Below are 22,746 nucleotides of genomic sequence, written 5' to 3' on the forward strand. Positions count from 1 at the left end.
CAAGTAAACATTATGGAAGTTTAGTCACCCTGAACAAGAAAAGCCACTTCTTGGAGTTGAATGCTCTAAAACTTATCTGCCTTCAAATAAGAAATAAGCATGTTCTGGTGTATCCCTTGTAGTGGTTTGAATAGGAATGTCCCCCACCCCATGCCAGCCTCATGTGCTTGAATGCTTGCCCCTTAGAGTGGCACTATTAGGTGTGGCCTTGTTGGAGTAGGTGTGTCACTGTGTGGGGGGTGGGCTTTGAGGTCTCATGTGCTCAAGCTATGCCCAGTGTGGCACTCAGTCTCCTTCCTGCTGCCTGCAGATCAAAATATAGAACTCTCAGCTCCTTCTCCTGGGCCTCGCCTGCCTGCCTGCCTGCTGCTGTTTCCCACCATGATGATAATGGACTAAACCTCTGAACTGTAAGCCAGCCCCAATTAAATGTTTTTCCTTTATAAGAATTTCCATGGTCATGGTGTCTCTTCACAGCAGTAGAAACCCTAAGATTTCCCTGAAATTATGATTCCAGAGATTTACATGCAGACACATGGATACTGTGTATTTGGGAATTTGTTTTCTATACAATCCTCTTTGCTGAGGAATGCTCTGCATGGCACTAACATTTGTCAGAGGAGGAAAAAGAGGCAGTTTCTGTCACACATGCAGTATGTGGTAGGAACCCACTGTCCAGGCCCTTCAGGATGGCAATGATTGACAGAGGATGCTGTGATGCTGAGCCAGGAGATGGTACTCAGAGCCTAGCCTAGTGACTGAATTTCTGGCTGAAGCCCAGTTCCTTAAGGAAACCTTGGGCTTTTTAAGTACCCATTTCCTGACCCTGTAGCATAGAAATAATTACTCCCCCGCTCAAGGGATCCTCTGATATGTGCATTGGCTCTTGGTGATGTGTAAAACTGACAGCTGTAGGGAGTCATTACTCTTCCAGAAGAAAAAGCAAAACCCCAAATGGAAAGCTGTCCCCATAACAAAAATAGCTCATCCCTTGGATGGCACTGGAAGATGTCATTTATCTGAAGTTACTGCACAGTGTACATAGTTTCTTATTGGAGCCTGTAGATTTTCTGTCCGGTCATCTCATTGTTTTCAGGGGAGATACTGCTAAATGAAGGAGTTTAAGGCCTATTGGGGGTGGGGGGCAGTGCATCATTAACATCAAACATTAGTAGGCAATAAATACATTTCTTGTTTATATTTCTCTTTCTTTGGAAATTTTGTCAGCTACAAACATTAGAGAAACAAGATTAGTATTTTGAAAACATTGCTGTAGGATAAACATAATCTGAACAGTACAAAATTGAGTAAATTGGTGTTCTGCAAGAGTGGATTGCAACCCTGTTTTGCACAGCCAGGGAGATGAAGAATGACCTCCTACCCAAAGTCCTGTCCGGACATCCACACACTGCCTTACCGCCTCCCAGCTCGTCGTGACCAAATGTGCCCTCAATGTCAGGAGATCAGATTTTTCATTCGCGTGTGCTTTTCCATGTTTAAATTGGCCTGGTCCTTGCCAAGGACTGCTCTGTGCCATCCTCAGCGCTTTCTTCTGCGCCCAAGCCTGCTTCATGTGCTACTTGGCACAGATATCCAGAAATGTCTCTTGAGATTGGAGGTGTTGATGGCTCATTATGCTTAGAAATTCCCCTGGCTTCTGGTCAGGGTTAAAATACAGAAAAAGAAGGACTTTGCCAGCTTGCTTACTGGCCTTGACTCATAAAACCTAATGATGTTGTGTATTGGTATGTTTAGCATTTTGGTATTCTGGTATCTTTGGATCAATTTCTTATAGTAAAAACTTCCTTCTATTCTCTCTCTCGAGAAGGTGTGGGGGAGGGAGGGCCTTCATCCCTGGAACTGTAGAATAGGGTGAGGATTGTGTGTGTGACAAACGTGAGAGCCTGGCACAGAGCCTGAGTGGGAGGCAGACAGGAAGGAGCCCTTGCTCCTGAGTGCATCAGTTAGGAGGCTCCAGGGGCAGAGAGGAGCTGATCTGCCAGAGTTGGCTTGGGTCCTCCCCTCACTGCCCTCCTCAACATCCTAACTTTTGCCCTGAGGGGGCCGCTCCAAGCTGTCAGAAAGAAGGGGTCCCTTTACCTATTAGAGGGTTATTAATTACATTTTTCCCAAGGCAGCAAGTAGTTTTTCTGTGGAAATGAGTTCCATGAATGTGACCCTGAAAGCTGTAGCCTTACATTCAATAAAGCACCCTTAGGAGATTGGTTCACATGAGAGCAGCCTGTGTGCTGGACCCCATTGTTGTTTCCTGAGGTGTGTGAGTGTGCTTCTCAAGTTTATCCTATAAGTAGAATATACAAATAAGTAGTCAGATATTTGAGGTTTACGTAAAATACTGATTTTGGCATGGTAATACAATAAAAGGGCCTGTGTGGTTTGAGTTCATCTTTCTTTCGGACTACTTTCATGGAGCATAAATCTCTGGAGAATGCAAATATCCACAGGAAAGAGTGGTTAACCTCTGTTGGTGGCTAGGGCAAGTTTGATGGCTATCCAAATTTATTCTGTGTTGTCAGCTTTATGAATTGGTTTAGGGTAGCTTGTGAAAATGGTTACATAGGAGAATGAAGTTTAATGTTCAGGCTTATTTTATTTAATGTGTTATTGTATCGGAGTCCTCCTCGGGTGTGGCAAGATGGTTTTAGGGATCAGGATACATGTAATCTCATTCCCAGCTCTGCTAGCTGCTATATGACTGTGGGTAGATGCCAGTGATGGTGCAGGCATAGTTCCGGAGAGCCTGGCAAGTAAGCAGTGGCGTTCATGCCCACCTTTCCTTGCCTTTTATTTATAGGATGAGCATACATGTTTAGACTTGTGCAGGGCGCCTACTACTGAGCGTATTGAGTGCCCACTGTGTGCACTAGATTGAGACAGAAAAGAACATCACCCATTCTCTTTACCCATGTCCTAGTTTGTTTTCTATTATTGTGATAAACACCAAAAAGCAACTTGGCAAAGAAAGGGTTTATTGCAGCTGTATCCTGAAGTGTATCCTGAAGAAAAGTCAGGATGGGAACTCAAGACAGGAACTGAAGCGGAGGCCCTGGAGGGATGTGCCTTACAGGCTTGCCCAGCCTGCTTTTCCATACATCCTAGGAGTACCTGTCCAGGGATGGCACTGCCCACAGAGGGTGTAGCCCTCCCACATCAGTCTTCAATTAAGAAAATTAGACTTGCCTGCAAGCCAGTATTATGGAGGTAGTTCCTCAGTTACTTGTTTTCTTTCTGGACAACTCCATCTTGTGTCAAGTTAGCAAAGACCTAATCAGCACAGTACCCACCTAGACTGGACTGGATGCCTTCATGGTGCTACTGTGAGTCATGCCTCTTCTAGATACTTTGCATGGACTCTTTAATAAAGATAATCTGCAGGCTCATCTGCCTGCACTTTGCAGATGAGCATCTGGGACATCAGGGACCAGGGCCTCAAGCGCTGGAGTTGGGCAAGCTTAAGAGCAGATCTCAGCTCTGCACTGAGCAGTCTTTTTACATTCTGAAATTTCTTTTTACTTTAGTGTGTGGTGGGTGCAGGCATGTGCATGCCATGGCAGCGCGGGGAGTCGGGGCCCTGGTGGGTCAGTTCTCTCTTTCCATGTACCTTCCAGGACTCACACTCTGGGCTTTGGACTCGTGGCAAAGAATCTTGACTTGCTGAGCCATCTTGTTGGCTCACAACTTCATAATCTAAAAGGATGGAAAGTCCGGGGTTCTAAACAAAAGGGGTGCTGACAGGCATAAGGTGTGTGGCAGTCATGGGTAACCAAAAATAGAACGTAAACTGGGAGTGGGTGTGCCTTCCCACAAGTGTCAGAACAGATGTCATTGTGCAGCCCAGGGTCCCTGTAACGACCTATTTCAACCCTGTATTTAGAAAGATATTTGTCAGAAGTCAAAGGCCCCTTTTATCCACATGCCACAGCAGAGGGGGTGGAGCCTGGAGCTATTCCTGGACCTCCTTTGCACATCCCCCAGGAACTGCTGCTCATCCCCAGTTCCTGGGTGCTGAACCTCCTGAAAGACTTCTAGGGGCTGCTGTTTTCTCTGTCCTTCTGGCCTGTCAGGGTTTCATATGCATGTTTGTACCAAGTGAATAAAATATTGACATCAGGCCTGGTATGGTGGTGTCACATGCCTTCAAGCCCAGGACAAGATGTAGTTTGGTGAGGTGTTTGTTGGTTTCTTTGTTGTTGTTCTTGTCTCTTCTGCCTCTTTAAGGGGCCACCACCCAGCTCCCAAATAAATCGCACACACAGGCTTATTCCTAGTTATGAATGCCCAGCCTTAGCTTGGCTTGTTTCTGGCCAGCTTTCCTTATTTCCCTCTGCTGCCTATCTTACATTTCTTCTTCCTCCATGGCTGGCTGAGTGACAGGCCCTCCTCTTCCTCGGTTCTCTTTCTATTTCTCCTCTCTGCCTGTCAGCCCCACCTAGCCTTACTCCGGCCTCACTATTGGCTGTTCAGCTCTTTTCACAGAGTTAAACAAATGCAGCACAAACAAATGTCACATACCTTTAAATAATATTCCCCAACACAAAGCAATGGAAGCAAGCTCTGTGGGTTCGAGGTCAGCCTGATCTACATAGCAATTTCCAAGCTCACTCTGGGTACATAGTGACACCACTTGTCTTAAGCACAGAAACAAAATATTAGCAATAAAGTCTGGGTTTCTGTGTCCACAGGTAGGAATACTGTTAGAATCCATGGACAGTTTGGCCATTATAGTATTTAGATGACGAAAACACCGAATGTGGAAAGGAACCCTTGAGACAGAATGCATGCCAGAGCAAGAGGGAGCTAAGGAGATACAGAGAGGGAGAAGTGTAACTGTCCCCAGCTGTTATCCAGAGCTTGGGAAACAGAAAGCATTGTCTGTTACCCTGAAGAGTCAGCTGTTTATACGGAAGTCCTGTGACACACAGGAGCCTGCCCACGCAGAGCAGAAAAGCCTCTGGAGGCTGTAAGACAGCCTGCAGAAAGGTGTGATCTTCAAAGCCACTGGGAGCCTTGTGCTTCTCACACTGAAAAGTCCACATCTGGCTGTTCATGTGTCATATGTACTTGGATTAGTGTACCAGAGAGCAAGGTGAGTTGGAAGGCCTCACTCCTTTGCTCGAGTGGAAAAGGAATATCCTTCCCCTCCTTGTAGTGTCACTGCAAAAGGTGTGAACTAGGTAGACTGAAATTTTTTCATGTGTGCATCCTGTTCTCAACACAGTCAAGTAGATGTGACGGCCAAGAAATGATTTTAACAGTTACGTGAATCCAGATGTAGAAATGGTGAGGGTACTGGTTAGTCTAGACATCTCACAACTGTTGGATCTTGCACACAGGTGGTTTTGCAGCTGCAGTTACTACACCTCTGGATGTGGCTAAAACAAGGATCATGCTGGCAAAGGTGAGTATCAGATAATGTAGATTCGATGCCCTGTCTGTTAGCAAGAAGACTTGCAGGGACACAGTGGTCAGAGTACCTGCCGGACCATTAGTAACACTGACATTGGTAGAGCAGCATTGTCATAAACGCTGCAGATCTGTCTATAGCTGTCACTGTGATGGATCTGTGTGTTGCTGCCTCCATTTCATAAGCATCCTTACCTGCACTGTGCACACAGCAGATCTGAGGGCCTCTGCCTGCTACTGTTTTCAGATCTAAGACTCAAGAGAGCTTGACTAGCTTCATGTTCCTCAAAGCTAATCCACAGACTCAGAACTTAGTCCTGGTTGGCTTTGACCAGTTAAGACAATTGTCAGAATTTTTAAAAAGGAAACCAATCAACCAAGCTCTGGGCCGAGCTTTAAAGAATGTCAGTAACATATCTGAACTAAGCATTCTCTCTAAATCCAGTTCTGTAGAAAACAGAGCCGTGTGAGCAGAATTCTAGTGCATGGGTGGATGGGGCCAGCCCTGAGAATGGGGTCATTGTAAAACTGAAAGTGGCATTCTTCCTCTGTCAGGCTTTATAGTTAGACCCATTTAGACATGGAACCCTCATCCCCATCAGGCCAGGTCAACTGCTTCCCATTGGCTTCCTGTCAAACAGTTGCCAGTGGTTCCTAGGTGAGCTCAGGCTTCCCTGAGGTATTTGTCTACCTGTCTGAATGTAGGCAAGATTTCCAAGCCAACCCCACAGTGTGTATTGAATGAGGGTGAGGGGAGCCTGCTCACCCTCACCAGGAGGTAACAGCCTTATCCCTTCCTTATCATCTGCAGGCAGGCTCCAGCACTGCTGTTGGGAATGTGCTCTCTGCCATGCACGGGGTGTGGCGCTCACAGGGACTGTCAGGGTAAGGACAAAGCCAGCCCTCAACTGTCTTACCTCCTCTCCACTAGTGCTTCCTCAAGTCTTTGTGCCTGCCATGGATGACAGGCCCTCAGCACTATTTGGGCTATACAGCATTGATACAAATAAGTTTCCACTTACACAGTGTAGACTTGCAAATGAGTTAGAAGAAAGTGTTTGGGGCTTGGGTGTTTATAACCACTTTTAAGAGCCATTGGTAGCCATGCCTAATGATTGGCATGATCTGTGTATCTATAGGTGTTGTTTTATTGATGAGTAATTTTGTCACTATGCAAAAGTATCATATAGTGTGCTCACACAAATGTAGATGGTGTCACATTTGGAGAAAATGGCGTTTAGCTGCAGATATAACATGTACAACTCTGGTGATTATGGACAGTTGTAACAGTGGTATTTGTGTGTCTGGAGATATACAAATAGAAAAAGAGGTATTTTCACACACAGCCTCATCCTACAGGACCAGCCTGGTATATGCAGTCTTGGTTGGCCTCAATTGGACATTACTGCTCTGTTACTAGTTAAGTACCTCTATTTTGCATATGATGTGCAAACAGTTGTGTTTGCTCACATACATGCCTGTAGAGGCCAGAGGTTGGGGTTGGTGCCTTTCTTAGCCATGCTACATCTTATGTTTTTGAGAGTCTCTTATCGAACCTGGAGCTCACCATTTTGGCCACAGTAGCTGTCCAGTGAGCCCAGGTCTAGTGTCCCCTCCCCATGTGTTGGCTTGCAGGTGTGTGCTGCTGTACCTGGCTTTTATGTGGGTGGATTTGAGCTTGGCTCCTCGAGCTTGTAAAGCATACACCTTATTAACCATCTCTCTAGCCCCGTGTGCCTCAAAACATTTGGCTTTATGTCCTGAACAGCTGTTGCTCCATGTTTATTGCCTGTACAGTTGTTCTAAAACTGTATAAATGCTGACATGCTAACAAAATAGAAGGATTTTCTACATGGAACCTTCTTGACATGCTGTGCAGATGCTCAGCAGCCTCCCTTTGCAGGGGAGGAGGGTGAGCTGCCTCTGGGATGGCTGGTAGGAGCATCCCTGTGTGTTTAGCTGAGCCCTGCCTGCTCTCAGCTTCTTCACCGGGCACTGCTGCCTGCCCATCTTAGCCCCATGCCCAAGTAATCACCAGTTGCCATTTTTGTGTAACTTTGGCATTTTCATTTTAGCAGTTTGATGGTCTAGGGAATGTAGTCAGGCTTTTGCCAGAAAGCAAACCCCATTGTCTGAGTTTTTCAGCTGGAAGTGGTGCCAGTGGCTTTACTGATTGTCAACTCCAATGGTCCAAGACACAGGTTGGATCTAGTGGGTCGGACTGACTGGCTCTTGATGTCTCAGCACAGAGAAGGCATGGTGGTAGCATTGCAGTGAGTCTGTTGTTCATGGCTGACACCGTCAGAGGAAATAAGAACACGGTAGTCATTCATTGGGATACTAACTTGACACCGAACAAAGAAATGGAATGAGGAGTGAAATGACCTGTGAACCCATATGCATTATTTGGGTAGCCTCTTGGGTAAGCAGTGGCTAGCCCACAGAAGCAGCAGCTAGTGACAGTGGCTTTCGACATCATAAAGGCCACCTGCCAGATTTCAGTCCTATTTCCACATACTAGCGTCTGTGGTGACTTAGCTGGGCCTCTCTGACCACGGTGTTGTAGAGCTGCAGCCCACTTGTCTGTGTTGAGAAAGTGGTGACAGAGATAACACGATGGATGGGGCAGTTCCCCAGCATGGTCACTGGACACTAATTTATAGATGATGCAAGACCAGCCTTCCCTGTCGGTCCTGACCAAAGCTAAGCAATGCCAGAGCTGCAGGCAGAGGAGAGGCAGCAGAACAGGTGGGTGTTAGCTCAGCCTTAGTGCTGAAAGGTAATTTAGATTTTTGGCTCATCTTCTGAGTCTCCACTCTTGGACTCTGGTCACCTTGTACAGCATGTTCCGGGCAGCAATAGCTGTGACTGAACATACAGCAGCTCCAGCCCCTCTACTGATAAAGACAACAAATGACTGGACCAAGAAACAACTGGTCCCTTCCTGGACAGGTCACTCAGTCTACCTTCTCTGTTGCAGTTCCAGATACAGCCACCATTGCCTCTGTCCTGCCCTGCACTAAACAGGCCAAGTCTGCACACCTCACAGCAGCTCCCACCACCAAGGAACCTGATGCTCTCAGAGTAGATGGCCGGCAGGTCTTCCTGTTAGTTCCCATAGGCAAAAGCCATGCTGGATGCACAGCAAGGGAGGGACTGTCCCCTTTCTCACTGACCACCTGGCTTTTGCTTTTTATTGACTAAGCCCTTTATGCACGTGATGTTGCTGCTGGGAGCTCCTGCTGTCTGATGCTACCTGTGCTGTCACCTGTGATCTGAGACATACCCTGCTATATTCACAAGTCTGCCCACCCACCAGCATAGGTGGAACCCCACTCCACCCATTAAAAGACATTCACTTCATTTGTTATCTAATGACACTGGTCCCATCTGTCTCTTGCCTCTGCCGAGCTGGTTAGTGCAAAAGCTGAGTGAGACAACTGGCTCTTAGAAGAGACTGCCTGTGAGAACGGGCTCTCCTTCTCAGGGGATTGACCTGGGGTCATCAGGCTTGATGGCAAGCACCTTGAACCACCTATGGAGCTCAAGTTCTCATTTTCTAAGTGTCTTTCTGCACAGAAACACTTTTCTGGATAGCAAGGTTTCAGGAAAAATAAGAGCCAACCCTGTCAACCTGCCCCTGCCTCCTCTGCAGAAAGCTGGGTTTTTTGTTTGTTTGTTTGTTTGGTTTGTTTTGTTTTGTTTTTACAGCCTGGGATATGTCCTGTGTCCGTTAGCCCTGAGATCATAGGACCTGTAACCTTTTATGGCTGGGCCTGCTTCTTCTGCTTTATCCCCTCCAGCTGCATGTTATTCTGCCTGGTGTAGCCAGGTGAAGGTCATTAGTAGGTTACTTTCTTCAGTAATATCACAATGAATATCTGAGGAATATTCCAGAGCAATGTTTTTCAACCTGTGAGGGGTGACGCCCCCCCCACCCTTTCACAGGGGTGTAGCCTAAGCCTATTAGAAAACAGATAATTATGATTCCTAACAGTAGCAAAAAGTTAATTATGAAGTAGCAATGAAAATAATGTTATGGTTGGGGTCACTACAACATGAGGAACTGTATTATATTAAAGGGTGACAACATTAGGAAGGTTAAGAACCGTTGATCTACAGAGTGGCTTGCAACACCACTGTGGTTCTGACTGGCCTGGGTTGGGGCACCTGAGTGTCCAGGACTGACATGTGAAGTCCTCCCTTCCATCACTGTCACGTGCCTCTGGTGTCCTTTTATAGACAGAATAAGAAAGAAAAAAAAATCCACAAAGATTCTTTTCCTTCTTATAGAATCCCATTTGTGGAACTCCAATGACAGAACACAACCGAGTGACCAGGCCAAGACGGTGGCAGAATTGTTTAAGAACTTCCTTTGCCTCCCAGAACTGAGACCCAGAGGCCCCTCAGTGTCCCACTGGGGAGTACCCTTACCAGCCTTGCCTCAGATTCATCCCTTTGACTCCTTTTTAGAGCACAGATGTTGTTGAGACAGTGGAGTTACTGCCTTAACCTGAGTGTTCCCAGGTACACAGTACAGCATCCAGCCATACTAAACTGGGTTCTGGTCTCTCATGCCTACTTGGGAATGTTACTTAATGGTCTCCTAAAAGGAAGTAAACACATTGAAGTGAGCAAACTCTGGCTTCTGACCCTAGGTTATTTGCAGGCGTCTTCCCACGAATGGCAGCAATCAGCATAGGAGGCTTCATCTTCCTGGGTGCCTATGACCAGACCCGCAGCTTGCTGTTGGAAGTGGGCAGGAAGAGCCCATGAAGCAGACACTGCGTGTCCTTGGAGAAGAGGGACTGCTGTGCAGCCCGTCTTCCTCTCACTGGCCCAGCCACCCAAGCATCGAAGTCAGCAAAGTCGACGCTGCAGTGCCCTGCCTTTAAGCGGCCTGCAGAGTGCAGCCCTGAGTGTCATCCAAGGCTGTCCCCACAGAAACTGTCTCCAGTTGGACCTCCAGACCAACAACTCAGACCTCTCAATAAATACTCTTGGTAAGCTCAGGCCAGGCCCTTCAGCATTGTTTGCTTCCTGCTGTCTATTGAGTCACTAAAGAGCAAGCTGGCTCTTCATTGGAAGCGAATGACTAGACTGGGAAAAGGAAGGGGGCTTGGGGCAGGAACTGTGCATGTGGTGTTTCTCCCCTGGGCTAATTCCTATTGTGTAAGATTATAGCTTTGTTTAAGAAGCATGAACTGCAGGTGCATAGCATGCATTCCTTCTGGTAAGGAGGCTGCTGTTTTTAATTACCCTCATATTTCTTCTATAAAACACATGATTAATATTATTTTACAGCAAAGTGCCCTAAAATCCCTAGTGTGTGAGACAGCTGCAGTTCCAGTGAGTGAGTGGGTGGGCCCGAGTGACTCTGGCCAGGAGCATGGCTAAGGGGAAGCAAAGCCCCACGGCCACCACTGTCCTCCCTAGAGGGCCAGCCAGAGCTGCTCCTTTGTCCTCATGGTGTTTGCAAGCAACACTGGCTTCGGGAGGTGGGAGGGTCAGTGTATTTGTGCAGCATGAGGCTTAACTAACTAACTAGCTCCAGGTGGCAAAGCCTTATCAAGCTATCTGTGGAATGTAGTACACTGCATCTTCTGGGGCAACAGTGCAATATGGGCCGTGGTGCTCTGTCTTTATTCTCCTTTTAGGGAAAAATACTATTAAAAGCAGAATAACTGCACTTAGAACAATGACCACAGACACACTTAGTATTTATAAATGAACCTTTATTAAAGACACTTTAATACCATTTGTTAGACACTTCAATATCTTACATGTTTCCAATGTACACTGTACCAAAAATTTCTATAAATAAATAACTCTGTACATAAAAGTAATACTTCCTCTTTCACATTGCCTCTCAGAAGCAGCAGATTCACATATTTTGTGGAAGTAACATTAATCATCCAACTGTGGAGAATAAACTTCTGAATGTGCTTTGTCCTGGGGCACAGTGATGACCTATCACATGACAGTACACTGTGACTCAGGCCATCACTGTGTCAATACTTCCCTTCAGCTTTCGAGATTTTAAGGACCGAGTTTGTTTCCATGTAGTTTTTACTGAATTACACATTGGCACTCACAAGATGGTTAGCAACAGGGCCCCAAAGTGCAAATCCGCCTGGGACTCGGTCTTGTACATCCAAGCCCAGTTTCACTACGCCAGGGAACATGGGGAAGGGCCTACTAAGAGAATCAGCTGGCCCTACATGTGGACGGCTTCCTTTTCTTCCTCTCTGCAGTGCTGTGTTGACAGAACTAAACCGCACTATTGGAAAAATCCACAGGTATACCAACACTGGCAGCCTCTGCCTTAACAAGCGTCAAAGAACCATCCAAGAGACAGACGAGATATTTGCCTCTACTGAGTAAGTTACAAAGAAAGACGAAAGGCAGTGCTTAATTGTTTTGAGTTGAGCTTTTGTTGGATTAACAACCCTCAACCTCTTCCTCCAAAGACAGACCCTGAACCTAGAAGAAAGGCAAATGTCACATGCATCCGGCTCCACAATGAGGCCACCAGAACTACAACTGCAGAGGTCTGGCCAATGCACTTGAATCTGACTAAGTGAGCCAAAATGCCCTCCTTTCCAACCACCAGCAATAGCTAATGTGGTTTTACCTGAATTTCAGCTGTGCATTAAGGCACCAGAACTATTCCTGACCTTCTCCAAAATTAGATAGCAACCTAGTGTGAAAATATCACTGAAAGCAGGACCCATGCGCAAAGGATTAAAATAGTCTCTGTAAAAGATATATAATATATATGAACTCTCTGAAAACTCTTATGTACAATGGTATCAAATACTTTTCTTGCCTTTTGTACACAAATAGTCTCTTGCATTTCTGTGCTCCAGATGCCAAAGTCCTTTAGCCAACTGATACTCCACAAGGAAGTTACAACTGTCCAGAGTGACATTTGGACACAAACTTCCCACAGCTTCTCCTACCTCTTTCCTGTAGCAACCACTTTAAAAGAACTGAGGTAGATGAAGCCTAGCTTTTCGGTGCCAATAGCAAAGGTCCCCTTCGTTTGCTAGGCAGCTGTCCTGTCAGTGGCACAGACTCAGGACTTGAGTCACAGGCCTGGGGGAGGTGGCCATTGGAAACAAGCAAGTGCTGGGCTTCAGTAGGTATGGTGTCTTCTGGGAGCTCTGGGCTGCCTGAAGATAACGTAGGAGAAGGCTGTAGGTCTATGGAGTCTGGTTCATGTAACTTGGCTAAAGTCCAAGAGGAATCTCCTGTTTAAGAAAAACAAGAGAGCACGTTAGTTAGCCTGTGTACACTAACCCCATAAGGGGTCCTACCCACCAGAGGCACCTCTAACACAATACGTACCTTTCCCATCTGTGGATGCCGCCTTGTTCTTCGAAGACAGCAGTATTCTGTCATGGTTACTCGGATAGAGGGATCCCCCAGGGTGGGTGTGAGACCCATCAGCAGTCCCAGTGTAAGGATGGTGTGGAGAATAATCTCTGTCATGCTGCCTGAGCTCTTGGCTGCTTGGTGTATCTGGCTGTCCACTCTCTCTGGACACAGGCTGAGGATAGGACGCTTTCTCCTTAGGCTGACTGTCCGTGTCAGTATTGCAGTCACTGCATACCGCAGAGCCATTGTGTGCTGAAGAACAGAGCCAACGGTGAATTGGAACCAGAGCCCCTGAAGTCTCCATCCCCTGTCAGAGGCCCAACTGGAAGATGAGTCCTGTTTACCACTGCCTTTGTAATCACCCTGTCCCTCCCTGGAATATAAACATGGAGAGGAGCTGGTCTTTTGTGCTTGTGTCCACATGAAATTAATTTAGGATGCACACTTTAGGAAAGTAAAAGGACAGATTTACATTAGACACTACATAGAGATGTCTTCTGAACAACTGGACATTAGCCTTTAAAGAACCCTGGTAGCAAGGCTGAGGAGGTGGCTCAGCAGATGAAGTGCATGATGAACATAATGATCAGAGTTCAGGTCCCTAGTACTCTCAGAAATGCCACGCGGGTATGGTGGCCCACCGGCTAGCTAGTGAACTCTGGGCTTACTTGAGAGGCCCTGCTCAATACATGGAGTGGAGAGTGTGACTGGGGGACATACCAGCCTCTGGCCATTGGCTGGGCATTGTAACCCATGCCTCATCTCAGAAGCCGAGGACAGCCTGGATGAGACAAGGCAGGCTAGGTACAAGGATGCTAACCATCATGGTTTGTGTGTGGTCTTTGCTCTGTAAGTTTCTTATAAATTTAAGAAAATTCACCCTTTGGCTCAGCACATCACAGACTTGCCTAAGGGACACAGGACTCTGAAGCCAGAGCTTCCAGTTTGTATTCTGATACAATTCAGAGACAGTATGAGACCAACAATGTGCTACTCCTCCAATTTACTAAGTCCACCCTGATTTCAGTGTCAAAAGCAATGGCTTTCTCTGATCAAAGTGACCCTTACCCGTTGCATATGGAGCAGTGGTCCTGTCGGCTTTCTCCATCACTTTCCACGGCTCTCTAGTATATCCAACACACAGCTTGGGCTGCCGGCATGCAATGCTATGCATATCAACCTCTGGGAAGAGGCTCGAGTCTCTCAGACACACACCTGAAATGAAGCCCCTACAATTTAGAAGCTGCTTTAGATCTCTCAGCCTAGTGGACAAGCTATAGCTCTTTCCCAGAACCCATCCCTTGGCATCTACTGAGGATTGGTTCCTATGCTCCTCAAAGATGCCCAAATCCAAAGATGGTCAGGTCCTTTTTGTGAAATGATGCTGTTTGCACATAAACTGTATACCTTCTCTGATAGACCTTAAGTCATCTCACCTTAAGTCATCTCTACCAGTAACAATGGAAACCTCCATACATATTCAGTACAGACAAAACATTTCTTTCCTGAATTTTCAATCTGTGGTTGATTGAAGCACCAACAGTACTGTAAAGCTGGTCGGGGTTTGCAATGTTCTTCGCATCTATTCTTCTGGCAATTCAACCTCCCAATGTTCCACCTCCCAATGCAGGGACTTCGCAGACCAGATGTTAAACCCATAGAACCTTGTACACACCAGATCCAAAGCAAAACATCTGTCAAAGACTTGGTTCGCCACATGTGACACAGGTACCCAGCCTACCCCAAGGAGGAGGTAAAGCTGTGTCCAGGACAGCCAGATCAGACTGTTTCAATATTCTTGAACTTACCATTGCTTTCAGTGTGCCCACTGGTCTGATGAACACCTTCAGTCCTGACCACAGTTTCCTGCCTGTCAGAAAGGGTTCCCTGAGAAGAAAGGTAGCTTGGAACATCTGGAGGCACAATGGTTTCATCTACAAGGAAAACAAGGATGAAGTAACAGGGGTGCCTGCCTCAACAATACATACATAGTTCACAGTCGCAAAGGTCACACTAGAGTGGCCCAAAAGCTCTGCAGAGCTCAGCAGCTACTGGTTAAGCTCCTTTACATCCTGTTGTAAAAATCACAGCAGTCAGATGCCTAACAACAAGATGGTAAGAGTTTGGGAACAACCTGACTCATGACAACAGGCAGAGGCCATGATGCCTCTGAATCTCCATGGAGACCAGAAACTGTACAGGCCAGCAGGTGCTTAAGCTTAAGTGTTCCCATTTCCTGTTATGTGGGACTGCAACACTCAATACTTCCACTACCCCCTGAGCAGCCTACCATACCTGTGTTAGTCACGCTGTACTCCTCACTCTTCTTCCTGGTCTGGTAGATGATACACACCCACACCAGCGAGGTAAGCACGATGCTGCAGACTACAGCAATGGTGAAGATGCCTATGGTGGTCCCATCCTTCCGGCAGCCCGGGGTGGGCAGAATGCTCAGTTGGCTGTGTGCTCGCTCAGTGCCCAGGGGATTAGACATCTCACAGGTATACCGGCCTGCATCCTCTACTACCACATTCTGAACAACCAGCAGCTGGTTGCCTGGAGTAAAATGGTGCCTCTCGGTGAGGCTCAGCGGGCGACCTCCCTTCAGCCAGGTGATGCGAGGTGTGGGACTCCCTGTCGCTTTGCACTGGAGGGCCACTGTTTCTCCCACAGTTACCACACGGTCTTCCAAAGGCACTGCCAGGGACGGAGTTTCTGCAGGAAGGCAGTGGAGATTGCACATTGATTCTCTGGATCTTGCCTGCTAGAGGTATACTTATTTTCCAGACAGAGACAATCCCATGTAGTGATGAAATACTATCTGAGGTCTTTTACTATGCTTCAAGCTTTCAGAAGGCCAAATGTGACTAAATCATTGCCATTCTTGGAATGGCCTTTACAGCAAAGACCTTACCTCATATCAAACTGTCCTATTGTAGACCTGAATACTACTCCTGACCAAGATCACGATCACACACACACAAAGGGAATTCCTACTCAGACAAACATACAGCTAGGTACTGTCAAGACTGAATTTCTTGCTCATTGTCTTTTATGAGCCAGAGCCACTTGCTTAAATTAAAATTAAAAGCAGCCCCAAATCTCTAAGAAGAAAGAGTTTACCACACCTATTCTAGAAAAGCAGATACCTGTAATACTTGAGTTTTGCCCCCATCCCACCCACCACATATACTACCAATAGCGAACCTAGGACAGTCAGGGTAGCATTTGCTGAAACAGAGCCAGCTGAATTCTGGGCGGTACAGCTATAGACCCCCATGTCGTCTATTTTCACATCAGTGATGAAGAACACATCATCATCTGGCATGACATGCATGCGTCGCTCACGAGCTGCAGGAAAATCAGTTCCTCCATCCTTTTGCCATGCAATCTGAGGGTTAGGGTGGCCCGTGGCAGCACACTCGAGGCGGGCTGTGGTGCCAGTCCGGATAGCAATATCATAGGGAATTTTGGTGAATGATGGCAATACTGAGGGAGAAAAAAAATGCAGGTAAGTTATATGGGATGGCTGCGTGCAAAAGAAGACTCCTGACAAACAGATCCCCACTATGTCCAGGTCTCAGCTTATTGCTACTCCACCCTTCCCAGAGTACCCAAATTCTCCCCATCCCAGACATAACACCTATTACACTTTTAAAACCTTCCTATTTCGTGAGCTGGTGCTGACCACTCAAAGGTAAGGCTTCTGATGGAACATTCTGACTCCCGAACCTCTACAATAGTTACTATATAGGGATCTTCCAGTAGTAGAGATCTGGGGCGGACCTGCTTTCATAGCTATATGGAGAGAGCTGGGCAACAGAACAACTGCTACTGGGGGAAAGCTGCATACCTTCACCGTGAAGAAACCAATGGGCTGGCTCAATCCCCCCTTGATGAAACCCACTGTGGTTGGGGCCTATGGGGATCCACATTATCAACCACATGTAGGCAAAACTATGCAGTTCACTAGCTTGTGTGGCTTTAATATCAGTGCTGACACAGTGGTCAGTATCCAGACTTCATGTTCAAGCCCTGTGGTGGAGAGTCAGCTGCCTCAATCTCCAGAAAACACCCAGGCAGGCCTCTTTCAGGCAAGCCCAGACAATCTGCTCAGCTGTGGCAGACACTGTTTTGTGCTACACATAGCTTAGAAGACACTGGAGGATAGAGGCAGGGCTTCAGACTACCCACAAGCCACTTCTTCACAAGCCTGCGGTGAATGACTTACTTATGCATTCTGTCTTCACTTCTCAACATACCACATCGGACAGTAGTCTAAAAGAAAGCCACCTTGATGGTTGAGTCTGGCTTCTGCGTAAGAAGGCCTTGTCACAACCTTCCTCACACTGAACCATCAAGCCAGAGGCTCAACCTATACCTAATCTCCATAACCTCTAGAGCACTGCTTCTCAACCTGTGGGTCTCAACCCCCTTGGCAGACCTCTATCTCCAAAACTGTTTACATTATGATTCATAACAGTGGCAAAAAAAGTCAGTTATGAAGTAGCAATGAACATAATTTTATGGTTGGGTATCACCACAACATGAAGAACTGAATTAAAAGGGCACTCTTGTTTAGAGGGATGGGGACTGGCACTTGTCCCAAGCTGCTTTGCTCCCAGATAGACCATCTACTCTATTGGCAGAAGCTAACTGATGATCCAGGGATGCTTGGAGTCTGGGAACCACATTCTTGGTTTATGGAAGATAAAAATAAAAGGCTTAACTCCACAATGTTTGAAAGTCACCCATCCCAAAGAAAAAACAATGATTCAACCTGTAAAACTTGGTCTGGGACAAACCCAAGGAATGGTACAAAGAAATGTATCCCATAGCAGCTTGTGTCTCCTTACACCAATGACAATCAAGAGTGTAGTTCATGGGACTCTGCTTGAGAAGCACAAGATCCATTTCCATACCGTTCACAGTAAGCCTGGCCTTGTGTGAGTACGTGGAGCCAAAGTGGTTGGTGATGACACACTGATAGCGTCCTTCGTGTGCAAATGTGACATGACGGAGGTGCAGGATAGTGGTGTACTCCATCACTTCTCCATCCTGTGCACGGACATGTGCAAAGTTCTCCATGTCTGCGTTGGCTAGGACCTCATTGTCCTTCTTCCAGGCAAAGGTCATTGGGGAGCTGCTGCTGCTGGCTGCTGAGCATGTAAAACGGATGTCCTTGCCCACCACAGCCATGGTCGTCTCAGGCTGGGTGATGATCTGTGGCTTTGGAAAGTCATCTGGGGAGAGAACCAACTGTAAGGCACCCTGTTGTCTGGGTACACCGGCTGCTAGTCAAGCTAAGAAGGAACTGGGTCAGTTCTGGTCACAGTGCCAGCAAAGTTAGTTCCACCAGACATGGTGAGAGCTGTGCCATGGGTCTCAGGCCTCACTGCCTCCTTGGCTAGAAATCAACCCATGACCACTCAACTCATCAAACCAGCCTAGTGTTTTCTTTCGACAACTATGCCAACTTGGCCTGCTTTAAACAAAATCTCCAGGCACCATCAGTCATACTTGTAAACCTAATTCCAAAAGGACTGGGGTTCAATGCACTTTAGAGTGTCAGGACTCAAACACACTACAGTTTACACAGGTAAAATACCACAAAAATGGAAAAACTAATTTTCAGATTTGAGGGAGACCATGTGTTTACTAACAACCCATAGATTTTTTTTTTTTTTTTTTGATTGAAGAAAAAGGCCACACACCTCAGTAATGTCAGTGAGCAGTGTTTTCATATATCCAATTCTAATTCCATATCCCCAGGTCTATGACAAACTTGAAACCCAGAAGCTAGCAACCAGTAAGGGCCAGCTCCCTCAACAGTTCCTCAGAGAACACTCACTGGAGCAGCTGGGAACTCTGTGAGCCTGCAGGAGTATGCAAGGCAGAAGAAGCCCTATGATGACCAACTCATGAACTGATGACCACCCCAGCCCTAGCATTCAGGCAGCTGGAAAAGCAACTCTCAAAGGGAATCAGGTGAAGAAGACACCAGTAATGGGCAATAAAGACTCCAATAGACTTGAGAATTTAGGATGCAAACACCCAGCAGAGGCTTGAAGGGTTTCTCATTTCTTTCCTGTGACTGGGCTGAAGGACCTGCACAAACAGAAAATGATGACAAAACCCAACACCTACAGGGATCCCAGGGAGGGAATAGGAAACTCAGTAAGGATGTTTGTGTCCAGTTGTTAGCTAATAACTAAAATAACCAAGCAAGAAACCCAAGAGGCTGTGCACAGCAGGCTTTATGGCATGGGCCCAAGAGACATCCCTAAACAAACAGGAAATAAACAGCAGCAACCAGCCCAGTAAGAGAGCATGCAGAGAATCTGATTCCCACATTGAACATATTGTTTTATTTTTGTTGCCCATTTTTCAACAATCAACATAGGAAATATACAGACAAGAAAATAGCAGTCAGGAGAAACTGTCTGAAGAATCCTAGATCCTGAACTTTTTGTATCTTACTATGAAAAGAAGAACTAAAGGAACCATACATACATGATAAAGACCACGAATACCTTAACAAAGAAGAGACACATTATAAAAATGAACTGAATCTGGTTTTGAAGTAGAATAAGTGAAATTTTATGAAGTCTCTGAGTGGCTCGATAGCAGATCTGAGTTGGTGGAAGAGGATAAACTTGAAGATGGATCCATGGGGATTATCTACTGCAAGAAAAACAAACAGAAAACTGAATAGACAGCAGAGGCCTATGCCACAGCATTGAGAGGCACAGCAATGTGACAATTAACTGGTGACCACCATGACAAAAAGAAAAAGTTTTAAGAGAAATGGCCCAAGCATAGTAAATCTGATGGAAAGGATGCACTCCAGGTTCAGTGGCCTACATATAGAGTACACTGGACTCTGTATGCACCGTGCTTAACCTGTTAAAGGACAAAATGGCCCAGAGAAACTCATTACATTAGAAAGATCCTCCAAAATACAAGCAGCTTACTGCTCATCAAAAATACCAACTAAATCTCCTTATCTAGCAAAAATACCTTCCAAATTTGAGGAAGTAATTTAAACATTTCCAGATATTTAAAAAAAAGGCAATCTGCAGTAGAAAATTCTGGGCGAGTCTTTCAGGCTAGATCCAAATAGCAAACAACAAACAAATCCAAACACTGTAAAAGAATTTATACAAGTAAGTATAAAAATCAACATAGGCCAGTTACCCTAGTGCAACTGGTAAGCCAAGCCCTAGTTCCCAATGACAGATTGATCTCACAAAACACAAGGTGGAGAGGTCCTGAGGATGACATCCAAGTTGACCTCTGGCCTCCACACCCATGCATACAATACAAAGTCTACAAACAAAACAAAAACAAACCTGAATATATTTTATCAGCACAATTGTGAGATATAAAATCATTATAAAACTTATTTACATACACAGCATTCCAGTTTCTATCACATTCAACTGCATCTTTCTATGTAAAGAGTAACATTTTTACCCTGAAAACTATAAAACCTACACAAAGAATAAGGAAAAACAAGTAAATAAATGGAAAGTTGAGAAGTGAGACCACCACGTTTATGCATCAGAAAGACAATGCAGTTAGGATGGCCATGCTCCCCAGGTTAATCTAGAGTCAGTAAAATCCTAGTTTCTTTTATTAAAGAAATTTATAAATTAATATCTTATAGAGAAATGGCAAGGGACCCATAATAGCCAAAATAATCCTGACAAAATAAGGAAGGAGTCGCTAAAGTTCTATAAGCAGAGGAATAGGGTGTCAAGACCTTGTGTGAGTCATCAGTTCTTGAAAATGACACTGGCAACACGAACAACAGAGAGTGGAGAACCGAGGCTCTAGAGAACTGTTTTCTGCACTGCAGTTGTCAACAAAATGATAAAAAAAAAAAAAAAAAAAAAAAAAAAAAAAACCCTCACAGAGTAGGAGAACATATTGGCAAACCATGATTAGAGCCTCAAATATAAAAAAAGCATTTACAGCTAAAGAGCAGAAAGACATGACATGGACAAATTATTTGAATGACTAGCTTGCCAAAGAAGACACACATTCATCCAGTAAGCATGTGACAGTTTGCTCCTACTGCAACTAAGTTGTAATGAAAACAAATGTCACTATGGAAATTAGCATCTCCATACATTGTCAGTGGGTATGTGGAGTCATGAAGCCCCCTTGGGAAAACAATTTCAGCAATTCTATTCTAGGTATGTATAAACCCAAGAAAACATACAGAAAAACCTGACTGTGTGCAGCACATTATTCAAGAGATCCAAAGCATATACACACCCTAATGCCCGACATCTGATGAACAGATAAATTGTATATCTATAAACTGGAGACCATAGTGCCACTAAATGAGTAAATGTAAAGGAATTCCACACTAGGATGTAGCTAAGTGCTAGAATGCTTGCAGAGCATGCCTGATGTCCTGAATTTAAACTCCAGCACCATCAACACAGAACTGAGAACTCAGTTACAACTTGTCGAAGGAGCAAGCTAAATTTTTGTATAGTCCTATTTATGTCAGCTGTCTAGAACAGACTGATCCCATATACAACTGGACCCGTGCCTTCAAAGGATCTGGGGATAGACTCATGACAACAGGGGCAGCTTAACAGCATGGGAGTGGGAATCTTTTAGAGGTGATAAAATGTAAAATGAGCAATAATAATGGCATTAATTTAGATTAGTCTAAAGCCACTTTAACAAAGTACATTTTTACAGTAAGGTATATTCTTAATTAAATAATTCACTGGGTCTTTTTTTTTTTTTTTTTAAAGTATCAGTCTTAAACAGTTTTATCACCACAGAGAAGGCTGTCTTTTTAGCTCTTCCCTTTCCATCTTCCATTGCTCCCCACCCAAAGGAACTGATAATGTACTCTTCCTAGCTCAACAGATTTCCCTTAGTCTAGGCATGCTATGTGACTTCAGTCACTTAGCTGATCATTGTCAAAATCCATCCATGTGAGATGGACTAACTCACCTCATGTCCCATGGGACAGCTACCCCACCTATTGTCTAAGCATGGGTAGCTTAGACTGTTATGAGGAACACAAGTGAGCACTTGGTCAGAGCTGTTCCCATCCCCTTAGATGTATCAAAAGAGTGGGCCCAATAGCTCATAGTGTACTGTTTATACTGTGATGCTCCCTGTGCAGCACCGAAAGGGTGGGACCTCTCCATCTCATCTGCACTTGCACTCACCTAACTTCATGCTAACTTCCTAGAATGTGTAAGGTGGCTATTTCTGTTTCTTAGAAGTACAAGTGGGAGACATCTAGAGAGTTTGAACCTCTGATTTCCTACCAAGGATTCTCGTGATTCTCATGGATAGTTATGAGGGGACTGCTGTGATGCCAAGTGTGGCAAGGCCACCAGCTAGGGATCAGGTATAGCCTGCCCAAAGTCTCATGAGTGCATGCAAATGGAAGACTGCCCTCCAGTAGGACAGACAGAGGAAGCCCAAACAAGTTAATGGCCATGGACTCAATTAGCACTGGCCTTGTAGGAGAGCCTGCTTTTCTGTGACTAGGATGTTCTCTGCACAACCCTGGGAGTCAGAGCACTGTGAGAAGTGAGCAAACCTGCTCTAGGAACCAATGTGGTGGGAGGTACTGGATGAATAGAAAAGAGGACATGCATAATTAAAAAGAAAAGAGATTGGACAAGTGGCTTGGGACACCCATGCTGCTAGATGGGGTCATAAGTAGCACTCCCTGTCCAGGAAGGGATCCTGAAGGCCAGAAAGGCCAGAGGGAACCGGGGAACCGATGACAAGAGGGCCATACACCCCACTTCTGCTCAAAGCAACCCAGACACTTCTAATTCTTGGAGTCCATCTTCTTGGCTATACAGCTATGTTGGTCCTGCTGGGGTACCTGCTGCCCCCCCCTCTCTCTCTCTCTCTCTGTGTGTGTGTGTGTGTGTGTGTGTGTGTGTGTGT

General features: G+C 45.6%; 2 protein-coding genes across 3 annotated transcripts in view; one reads left to right on the forward strand and one right to left on the reverse strand.

Moving 5' to 3' along the window:
- The window catches only part of Slc25a26 (solute carrier family 25 member 26), a 106,504-nt gene extending 96,070 nt beyond the window's left edge, over window positions 1-10,434 (forward strand). For both annotated transcript variants that reach the window (XM_051203424.1, XM_051203425.1), the window contains 3 exons: window positions 5,355-5,419; window positions 6,236-6,309; window positions 10,083-10,434. In XM_051203424.1, coding sequence (XP_051059381.1) covers window positions 5,355-5,419; window positions 6,236-6,309; window positions 10,083-10,200 — 257 coding nt within the window. In that variant the 3' untranslated portion in view covers window positions 10,201-10,434. The remainder of the gene's footprint in view (window positions 1-5,354; window positions 5,420-6,235; window positions 6,310-10,082) is intronic.
- Window positions 10,435-11,142: 708 nt separating this feature from the next.
- Lrig1 (leucine rich repeats and immunoglobulin like domains 1) overlaps window positions 11,143-22,746 on the reverse strand; it is a 100,460-nt gene continuing 88,856 nt past the window's right edge. The window contains exons 13-19 of the mRNA XM_051203423.1: window positions 17,727-18,047; window positions 16,012-16,293; window positions 15,100-15,519; window positions 14,613-14,738; window positions 13,873-14,019; window positions 12,775-13,056; window positions 11,143-12,677 (exon numbers count right to left, since the gene is read on the reverse strand). Coding sequence (XP_051059380.1) covers window positions 12,433-12,677; window positions 12,775-13,056; window positions 13,873-14,019; window positions 14,613-14,738; window positions 15,100-15,519; window positions 16,012-16,293; window positions 17,727-18,047 — 1,823 coding nt within the window. The 3' untranslated portion in view covers window positions 11,143-12,432. The remainder of the gene's footprint in view (window positions 12,678-12,774; window positions 13,057-13,872; window positions 14,020-14,612; window positions 14,739-15,099; window positions 15,520-16,011; window positions 16,294-17,726; window positions 18,048-22,746) is intronic.

This window comes from Phodopus roborovskii, unplaced genomic scaffold (genome assembly GCF_943737965.1).
Source record: "Phodopus roborovskii unplaced genomic scaffold, PHOROB, whole genome shotgun sequence".
Taxonomy (NCBI): Eukaryota; Metazoa; Chordata; class Mammalia; order Rodentia; family Cricetidae; genus Phodopus; species Phodopus roborovskii.